The following is a 10,198-nucleotide window of genomic DNA, read 5'->3' as shown; positions in this document are numbered from 1 at the left end:
AATCCTTTGTTTTGCACGTGCATTCCTACATTATTCCTACGTTTTTCCTATTCCTGTGATTTAGAAATCCTGTGAACCGAATAAGCCCTTAAAACTTTGTCTAAAGAGTAAATTTCACAAAACTTGTCTAATTAAAATTGGAACGATGTGATAAAAAAGGTGGAAGCTTATGAGTGTAGGAAAGTTTTGATGCGATGAAAAAGTTGGAAGTTTGAAAAAAAAAAGTTTAGAACTAAACTCGGCTTAAATAAATGAACAATCTTGATTAATATAACACACGTTTGGTGCATATGCTACCCCCCATACGATCCCGCCCTTTTGACCCCACAACATGGCAGGTGAGCTTAGGTGACGTGGAGCGCCATGTCACATGCACGTGTCACTAAAACCTGCGATATTTGTTAATACTCCTAACGTCCCAAAATATAAGAACCTGAATAGAACATTTCATAGTACCGTGAATCTAGACAGACAGTCTGTTTAGATTTATGGTAGGAAATTTAGTATATTTTAAGACGGAGGGAGTATGATGGAACACCTGTGGTTATGTGAGAACAAAAATTAAACGTTGTTATGTTATACATGACGTTTTCTGAAATTTGCTCTTCTAACAAAGTTTCTTCTCTCTCATGTCTTCTGTTATATCCTGAAACTACAGCAAGACCTTCTCTGACTAGGTTTAGGGCAAAGAACCAAGCGAACAACAATTTATCTTAAAGTTATTCTACCAAATGAGGTTACCATGATTCACTTAACTGCAACATAATATTCATCTCTTGATTTGGGGAACAAAAAAAAAGTAGGTATGATTAGGATCAATCGACAAGCAACCGTACTATTACTACTTTATGTAATGTTGGTCACACGGTTTGAATAACACTTGACACCAACTCAACTTTACATTTGTATCGCGATAAATGTGCAGCAGAAATCAAGCCAAAGAGTCAATAATGCACTTGATTTCACCGACACAATCTCACGTCTCCAAACTATTATATAGCAGAGCTATACCGACAGTAGGATAGTAGTTACTTTCAGTGCTTGGTGCAGTCAAACCCTTGACAAACAGACACCCATACGATTATTACAAGAAGCAAAAGAATTCCAAGAACCACCAATTTGATTTTCATGTTCTGCAACCATGTCTTCCTACGAATTTTCACTCCCTTCTTTTTGAATTCCTGGGCCTGAATTACATAAAAGAAATGGACATTGATTATGTATATGCCATAGGATCTATGCAAAGCAGCAAATAGAACAGACGGCTTGAGTACCTGACTTTGTAGATCGGAAGTCTTATCTTGAAGTTCACTCAGTTTTTCTCCACGACCCAAAGTCTGAAAATACCACAAAGAAGCATAAATGAACAGACTGTAATAATGGATGAAGATAGCTTAATTCAAGGCATCACCAAAACTGCTAAACCGTTGACGATTCCACAATGTTCCCTTTTCTTAAATTAAAAAAAAAAAGAACGCGACATTTCTATTTGTTACATTCCAGGTCTTGCGTTCAGATAGAACCAAGCAAAACAAAATTCTTAATATGTAAAGCACACAGCTTGAGCAATTAATATAAGATTATAAAAGGGTAAATATCAGCTTTGGCAGATGGCACCTTGCTATCCTGATGTCCAGATCTCCAACACTTGAAACTAAAGCAAGTGTAATAGCTATCATAATGTTGTGTGTTGTCTTGTACTCTTGCTATCCAACTAGCATGAAACTGTACCATAAATTACTTTTCTTTTGGCTGGTAAATCATGAGCAAGTGTACCTCAAAGAAACGGAACGAGCATGCTTCAGTTTGTCCAAGAGAGGATGCAAAGTTGCAAACATAATACTACTTACATGACCTTTTTAAAGAGGAAGCCCATTAAGATTAACTCGGTAAAAAACAGAGGGCAACCAACTGCAAATGTGGACCACACCTAGCACAATTTAATTTGCATTCACTCCAATAGTTCAACTGTAGTATGACTGCATGAAAAGTTTGAATTTGATCTTTTTACTGAAGATAAATGTACTTTTTGTCAGAGATGATGTCTTCTGTATTAATAACACTCACATAGCGATAGCGCTGAGTAATCTAAACCAGAAGCAATTCAACATATAATTGTGTTAGGAATTCATGGTTTACCAATCAAATTTATGAACAAAACAACACAAAGCCACAAGCATCATATGCTCTTCGAGTACAAAGACGAGGGGAAGGAATGAAGCATACCTTCTCTATGTTTTCTAACATGATATTTTTAACTTCAGAAACTTGGGCTTGCACTTTCAATGTCTTCTCTATTTCTTCTGAATGATCAAGAACATACTGCATGTGCTGCTTTATAACTGGTCTGCAGTAAGAATGCTAAATTTTCAGCACAAAAGCAAAATTACATTCTCTGTAATTTTCTGAAGTATTTATAACAGACATACCCATATTCTTTATTCAGACTTTTTGCAAGAGCTGTATCAGCTTTACCACCTCCATATCTCTTCATGAAGTCATCTTTCAACCTTTCTAGAAAAGCCACCGAGACATTCTTTGGGACAGATTCCTTTGCAACTACACAATAGGCTGCAAAATGTGCATAGGAAAAGGTGTTAGTGTTACCATGACTATGTCAACATCTGGATATTATACTATGTAGACATAACAGTACAAAGTTCAGTATAAAATGGCCCATGCAAGACTATGGACAAACATGGTTGATAATTGAGAAGTAAACCTTTTGTGGCAATAGGATGATGGCATTTTATTTGTTAATGTGAGAATAGAAAGGGCTCCTCACATCCATGAGACCATCATATCAAGGAAGAAGAAGGACATCATGATGGTGGTAACTGGTAACCAAGAGAGCAGTATTGCAACAGCAGGGTTAGTGTCTCATGGTCTGGTTTATGAGAGGCAAGTTAGTTAAGTCCTTGTACTAATACAGAGGCCCATGAGTGGGCTGGCCCAATATTGTTGAATGTCGATCTAATGTCGACCCAGAGACATGCAGACAATCCAACGGCTCAGGAAAAAAAGGACGACGTGGCGCAACGTGGTGTAAGCTTTATAGCAATAAGTCTTCTAGTGGGTACCAACTATATAGGAAGAAGGGATATCCCTCTAAGCCAGCACAATCGAAGAGAAAATTGCCCTCATTACATTGAAATCAATATCATTCCATCCCACTAATTCGAGGCATTTATCCACATCCCTATTACTAATTGCTGCTGCTATTTTTCATATGCACCCTTTTCTCGGTAATTAATCTGCAAACATGATTCCGTCTATACCACAATACAGTAAACGTTGGATTCATCTCCTTCTGGAGCATGGTAGCATACTTAACATTGCTTCCTAAATTTGTTAAATCTAGAAATGCCTTTTTATTTTCTTCTCGTATAGTTTCGTTTCGATCCGGCATGTCTGCAACCTTAATAAAGATTTTGATTGAATTTACCGCAGCGGATTAATCGTATGCATGCCCAGCTATGATCTACAACTGGTTTAGATGCAGCAGCTATGAGGATCAAAACTTTATACCACCTAAAACATTCTTAGCAACAGCTAAAGAACTCACTGAAAGAACACTACTACTAGTAGTGGTGATCAAACCGCGACAGATCAAAAGGCATTGGCCGACACGTCGCGCCGCAATGTCTCACCGTAGCCGCGGTGGAGGAGGAAGTTGAAGGTGTGCCCGTCGCACGCGTAGCTGAACCGCGCCGGCGCGCCACCGCCGGAGCCGCCGCCGCCCGAGGCGGGGAGCCGCTGCAGGCACTGCGCCGCGAGCGCCGGGAAGTTGCCGGTGAACTCGGTGTACTCCGCCAGCACCGCCGTGCCGCGCGCCACGAACGCGTAGATCAGCCACTCCGCCTTCCCGCCGCCGCCATCGCCGCCGCCTTCCCCCTTCTTCCCCGGCGGCGACGCCATGAGGTTGGGATCGCGCTGGGAGGCGGATCTCGGGGATGCTGGGATTGGGGATTGGGAGGGATCGAGGAGGAGGATTCCGTGGTTTCTTGGTGCGGGGGGAGAGTATCGAGGGAGAGTTGTTGAGTGAGGAGTGCGCTGGACTGGACTGGAGGGGAGTAGCAGCAGGAGGGGAGCGGAGTGTGGGTGTACAGCGGCCGCCTTTTCTGGTTGCTTTTCTTCTCTCGTCCTGTTGTTTAGTTGATGTGATTGTACTGGATACTGATTGCTTCACCTTTTTCTCCTCTTGTGGGTTTGGGTTTGGGTTTGTGATTTTTGATTTTTGTTTTGATGTTTCTGGAGGGAACTTATCTGGAAGTAGTCATATACAGGAGTATTTGAATTATAAATTGGGATATAATTTATAGGATTGAATTAATCGGTAAGGCTTACCTTTGTTCGAAAGTAATATTTTCGATGCGTATAGACCCTAATTAACTGCATAGGCTGCGACTGGACCATACTTTTGTTATAGTTCATTGAATGCTACTTACCTATTGCACGGTTGTAATTGTGATCGTAGTCGCAATACAGATAACTGATAAGACAGATAGTTATATTGGTGTTTTAAATCCTCAAAAAAATAGTGGTATTTGGATCACTCTCATGCTTTAATCTTATTCATCCATATGTCATGTGCTTTTATAATCCACTTATTATAGTTATTGCAATTTGCTAATAAAGCTCAATATGTATTAAACAATGTCACTTGAAAAAGTAATATCCATTGGACCCCTCTCATGTTTCATACATCCATATGTCATATATAATTCCAATTCCAAATCAACTACCACACCGCTCAAAATATAGATTTGCAAATACAACTTTTATAGATTTGTTTTCTTCGAGTTTTCTTCGATGTATTTCTAAACTTCCTGCTACCATGCATGGTGTATCAACTAGTTTTATACATGTTTATGCTATTATTAAGCAACCTACTATAAAAACATTAAACATGAGTTATTATTTACCATGCTCAAAATACAAAAATATGAGAAGATGACACTTAAGTTGTTCCAAAAAAATATCTAATATTAAGAACCATCGCTCCTTCTTGCACATGAGTTGCGGCGTTGATCTAGTACGCAATTCGCTCAAGCACATCCACTGACATCCTCAAGTCCGAGTTATGCCACCAACTGCCAACCTCTCATACTTGAGATTCGGTGCATGTTTACTACACTTGAGTACCAACCCACGCTTCGGTTACCCTACGCCTTAGGTCCACTATTGATCATCCTGTATATAAACTCTATTATTGGCTTCCCTAGCTCTTTTGACAAAATATTTGTGCTTTGACTCCATTATCACCCTTTCTATGCCTATGCCCGAGATCTTCTAGTAGTCTCCTTGAGTCACACTCCTCGATTGATTTTTATGAAGTGGTTAAGAACACTGGACTGGTGTTGCAGGTTAGGCGCATGCTTGGCAGCAGAGCTTGGTCAGAGTATTAAATATAGAAAAAAAACCATGCAAATTGCGAGATGAATCTTTTAAGCCTAATTGCGCCATGATTTGACAATGTGATGCTACAGTAAATATTTGCTAATGGCGAATTAATTAGGCTTAATAAATTCGTCTCGTAATTTTCAAGCAGAATATTTAATTTATTTTGTTATTAGATTATGTTAAATATTTCAAATATGTATTCGTATATCCGATGTGACAAGTAAACCCAAATTTTTTTTTGCCAACTAGCCTGGTTGTAACTACATTTTCAAAACAATTTTTGTCAACTAAACCAGGCTTAGGTTGTAACCACATTTTCAAAACACAAAGTTAAGCCAAACGCAAAGCCCGGGATTACCTTTTTCCCCACTACCCAAACCCGGCTAGGGTTTTACCACACTCTCTCCCCATGGCGGCGGCGGCGCTGCGGACGCCGGCGACTCGCCGCCCGCTCCTCGCCCCCTTGAGCATCCTACGTACGCCCACGCCTCGCCACCTCTCCTCTAGCTCCCCACCCTCTCAACCCCCGAGCTCCCCCGCCGGCGAGCTGCTCCGCCTCCTCTCCGCCGCCCCCACCTGGACCCCCGACCTCGCCTGCGCCGTCTCCTCCACCTTCTCCGCCTCCCCCACCGCCGACGTCGTCATCTCCGTCCTCCGCTCCATCAGGAACCCATCCCTCGCCGCCCCGTTCTTCCTCCTCGCCTCCTCCTCCTCCGCCTCGGCCCCGCACCCCCTCCCCGCCGACGCCTACCACGCCGTCCTCCCGTTCCTCCACCACGACCTCGCCGCCCTCGAGAAGGTCCTCGAGGAGATGGCCGTCCTCGGGTACGGCCTCCCCAACCAGGCCTGCGCCGACCTCGCCGCCGCGCTCGTCCGCGCCCGCCGCCTCGACGACGCCGTCCTCGCCGTCGCCGTCATGCGGCGGCTCAAGTTCCGCCCAGCGTTCTCGGCGTACACGGTGCTGATCGGCGCGCTGGCCGAGGCGCGGCGGCCCGAGCGCGCGCTGGAGCTGCTGAGACAGATGCAGGAGGTCGGGTACGAGGTCGGGGTGCATCTGTTCACCACGCTGGTGCGGGCGCTGGCGCGGGAGGGCCAAGTCGCGGACGCGCTTGCGCTGGTGGATGAGGTGAAGGGGAGCTGCCTGGAGCCGGACATTGTCTTGTACAACGTGTGCATCGACTGTTTCGGGAAGGCCGGCAATGTGGACATGGCATGGAAGTTCTTCCATGAGCTGAAGGCGCAGGGTCTGAAGCCGGATGATGTGTCGTACACGAGCATGATTTGGGTGCTCTGCAAGGCGGGAAGGTTAGGTGAGGCGGAGGAGCTGTTTGCGCAGATGGAGGCCGAAAGATCTGTGCCTTGCGCATACGCGTATAACACTATGATCATGGGATATGGATCTGCTGGGCAGTTTGAGGATGCATATAAGTTGCTTGAAAGGTTGAGGGAGAGAGGTTGTATTCCATCTGTTGTGTCATTTAATTCGATTCTCACTTGCCTTGGTAAGAAGAGGAAGGTTGATGAGGCTCTAAGCTTGTTTGAGGTCATGAAGAAGGATGCAGAGCCGAATTGCTCAACATATAACATCATCATAGATATGCTTTGCTTGGGTGGGAGGGTTGAGGAGGCGTATAGGATACTTGATGAGATGGAGCATGCTAGTTTGTTTCCGAACTTGTTGACTGTGAATATAATGGTGGATAGGCTGTGCAAGGCAAGGAAGCTTGAGGAGGCCTATAAGATATTTGAAAGCGCAAGCCAGAGAGGTTGCAATCCTGATTGTGTGACATACTGTTCACTTATTGATGGTTTAGGAAAGAAAGGGCAGGTTGACGAGGCCTATAGGCTATTTGAGAAAATGCTGGATGCAGGGCACAATGCTAATCCTGTTGTATACACCTCCTTGATTAGGAATTTCTTCATTCATGGAAGGAAAGAAGATGGGCACAAAATCTTCAAAGAGTTGATCCGTCGAGGGTGCAAGCCTGATCTAACCCTTCTCAATACTTATATGGATTGTGTTTTCAAGGCAGGTGAGGTTGAAAAGGGAAGAATGATTTTTGAGGACATCAGGAGTTATGGGTTTCTTCCTGATGTCCGAAGTTATTCCATTCTGATTCATGGTCTCACAAAAGCTGGCCAGGCTAGAGAAACATCAAACATTTTTCATGCCATGAAGCAGCAAGGTTTTGCTCTTGATGCTCGTGCTTATAATGCTGTTGTCGATGGGTTTTGCAAATCTGGGAAGGTGCACAAAGCCTATGAAATTCTTGAGGAGATGAAGGAAAAATGTGTACAACCTACAGTTGCTACATATGGAGCAATTGTTGATGGTCTTGCAAAGATTGATAGGTTGGACGAGGCTTACATGCTTTTTGAGGAAGCAAAGTCGAAAGGTATAGAATTGAATGTTGTTCTGTACAGCTCTCTCATAGATGGCTTTGGGAAGGTTGGTAGGATAGATGAAGCTTATTTAATTTTAGAAGAAATGATGAAGAAGGGATTGACTCCAAATGTGTACACATGGAATAGCCTCTTGGATGCTTTAGTGAAAGCTGAAGAAATAAATGAGGCGCTTGTCTGTTTCCAGTCAATGAAGGAAATGAAATGCCCACCAAACACTTATACATACAGCATTCTTATAAACGGCCTTTGCCGTGTACAGAAATACAATAAAGCTTTTGTGTTCTGGCAAGATATGCAGAAACAGGGGTTGGTCCCTAATGTGGTCACTTACACAACCATGATCTCGGGGCTTGCAAAGGTAGGAAACATAACGGATGCTTACAGCCTCTTTGAGAGGTTTAAGGCCAATGGTGGAATTCCTGACGCTGCAAGTTTCAATGCTCTTATAGAGGGAATGAGCAATGCAAATAGAGCGATGGAGGCATATCAGGTATTTGAAGAAACTCGTTTGCGGGGCTGCAGAATTAATATAAAGTCGTGCATTAGTCTTTTAGATGCTTTAAACAAATCTGAATGTCTAGAGCAAGCTGCTATTGTAGGTGCAGTTTTGAGGGAGATTGCCAAGTCCCAACATGCTTCGAGATCCTTGTAGTATTGAGGGTACTTGAGTTTTTCTTTAGGGTGTGCCTCGGAGAAACAGGTCTTTGATTTGATCGATCCTGTTTCAGTGATTGCAATTCCATGCTTGACTGCTGTTCTGCTGTTTGGAAAGAGAACATTGTTCTGCGTTTTCGTTGATGTTGATAAGGATCGAATTCTCAGAACTTAAAGATGACAAGAATTATGATTTCGTTCAAATCTGCTCCATTACTGTTGGATAGCATCAAAACTGTCAACTGCATGATTAGTGCATATAAATGAACTTATGGACAAAGAATTCATAGTTCAGTGTGCTTGACTTGCAAGTTGGACCAAACTCCTCTGCAGACCACGGTTTACCAGGTATGCTGCATCTTGCTGTGGATAAATGATTATTGACTAGGTCATTGATTTTGGTTCTCAAAGTTCTTGCATTACTCCGTTTTGACACATTCATTTATTTTTTAAAAAAGTTTAGCTCTAGGAAACAGAATCGCTGCAGAAGTTTTAATTTTGATATCCTATTCACTTTGTATTTCTTTGAATTGTAATTATCAATTATTCTGTAGTTATCTCAGTGCCTTTTTTGAAGCTTGTCAAATTTACATGCAATGTTCAATCAATCTCCACCTGGAATGATGAAAGTTAGCCAAAGCATATTGTGGTGTGCTCCTCTAGACATCATATATATTGGTTGCCTTGGTGCAAATTTCCTTTTTGGCCAAGCACAAGATGAGATGACTAGAGTTGAAGCTTGCATCAATGGTGATAAAATTTGAGATTGGTAACTTGCTGACCAGAAATTCCGTGGAGCCTAAGATGAATTGCTGCCATACTTTCTTCTTGTCTTTATAATTAATCTATACATACAAGCATGTTTGATTTATGAGGCATGGGGGATCAAATGTGCACTACGCATTTTTTATTGAGATCATGCTTGCTGCTGCTCCAAATGACTGCAGCTCAGTTCTAGCTCATGCTCTTGGAACTTTCTTGTTCCTGATGAGGGCTAAGTGATCTTCTAGCCACTTGAATTGGTTTTTATTCTGAAGTTATCTGAGGGCATTCACCCTTCTGACTCAGAGTTGAGTTACCTACCTTATTCAGTCATTTGGTTTGATTTTGATATAGAAAGTCTAGTACTATTCATATGCCCTGCATCTCTAGTTGAAAATAATATGGTCAAATGGAAATTTCATCTCAACATTTATCTTACTTACATTTCTTTCCAGGCGGGTTGGCTTGATACGACGATGAGGCTGGACTGCTTGATATTCTCCTGAACTTCCATTTTATTATTGGATTAGGCCATCTGTGGATCTTTCAATGGAATTAAAATGGTAGCCTGGCTACGCATGGTAAACCAGAGCTCCTGCTCGAGTTCTCCCCTGTTTGGTCGATTTGGATCAAATTTGTCCTTCAATAGGTTCCTTTTAAGAGATTTCCCTTCCACAAGGGTATGTGTATACTTTTTGTTGTGTATATTGCAGATACCAATATATTTCAAATTTCACGAGAGAATGTGGAATATACGGGAGGAAACAAATAATAATGGGTTTTAATTCATAGTCATGTTATTCATTTTTTTTTCACCCTTGTACTTCTGATAAAAAGTTCTTGTACTTCTGATAAAAAGTTGTGTATGTGGTGAGAATTTTGGTATAAGAAAATAAAAGATAAGCACTCTTCTACTTCTGATCTGATAGCCCTAATGTGTATGGTGCAAATTTTGGTACAAGAAACAAAAAAA

The 10,198-nt window shown here is 42.3% G+C and overlaps 2 protein-coding genes and 1 non-coding gene across 5 annotated transcripts; 2 read left to right on the top strand and 1 right to left on the bottom strand.

Annotated features, from left to right (window-relative positions):
- Nucleotides 1-810: 810 nt before the first annotated feature.
- On the bottom strand, nt 811-4,111 carry LOC127779060 (vesicle-associated membrane protein 724-like). The gene is made up of 5 exons (XM_052305745.1): nt 3,651-4,111; nt 2,430-2,571; nt 2,227-2,347; nt 1,275-1,337; nt 811-1,187 (listed from the first exon to the last, which is right to left on the bottom strand). The coding sequence occupies exons 1-5, from the start codon at nt 3,916-3,918 to the stop codon at nt 1,035-1,037; spliced, it is 747 nt and encodes a 248-aa protein (XP_052161705.1). The 5' UTR covers nt 3,919-4,111; the 3' UTR covers nt 811-1,034.
- Nucleotides 4,112-5,740: 1,629 nt separating this feature from the next.
- LOC127779058 (pentatricopeptide repeat-containing protein At3g06920) lies at nt 5,741-10,173 on the top strand. 3 transcript variants are annotated; one of them, XM_052305739.1, is made up of 2 exons: nt 5,741-8,811; nt 9,681-10,173. In XM_052305739.1, exon 1 carries the CDS (start codon nt 5,813-5,815, stop codon nt 8,459-8,461), a length of 2,649 nt encoding a protein of 882 aa, XP_052161699.1. In that variant the 5' UTR covers nt 5,741-5,812; the 3' UTR covers nt 8,462-8,811; nt 9,681-10,173. The 3 variants fall into 3 exon arrangements, with proteins under 3 accessions (XP_052161699.1, XP_052161701.1, XP_052161700.1); XM_052305741.1 differs by lacking the exon at nt 9,681-10,173 and adding an exon at nt 9,041-9,251; XM_052305740.1 differs by lacking the exon at nt 9,681-10,173 and adding an exon at nt 9,018-9,251.
- Nucleotides 9,079-9,249, top strand: LOC127780962 (small nucleolar RNA snoR127). The gene has a single exon (XR_008018856.1). It is a non-coding gene; the product is annotated as a small nucleolar RNA snoR127 (small nucleolar RNA).
- Nucleotides 10,174-10,198: the final 25 nt, after the last annotated feature.

This window comes from Oryza glaberrima, chromosome 7, assembly GCF_000147395.1.
Source record: "Oryza glaberrima chromosome 7, OglaRS2, whole genome shotgun sequence".
NCBI classification, from domain to species: domain Eukaryota; kingdom Viridiplantae; phylum Streptophyta; class Magnoliopsida; order Poales; family Poaceae; genus Oryza; species Oryza glaberrima.
Note: the sequence above shows the minus strand (reverse complement) of the source record. Positions and strands in the feature narration are given on the sequence as shown.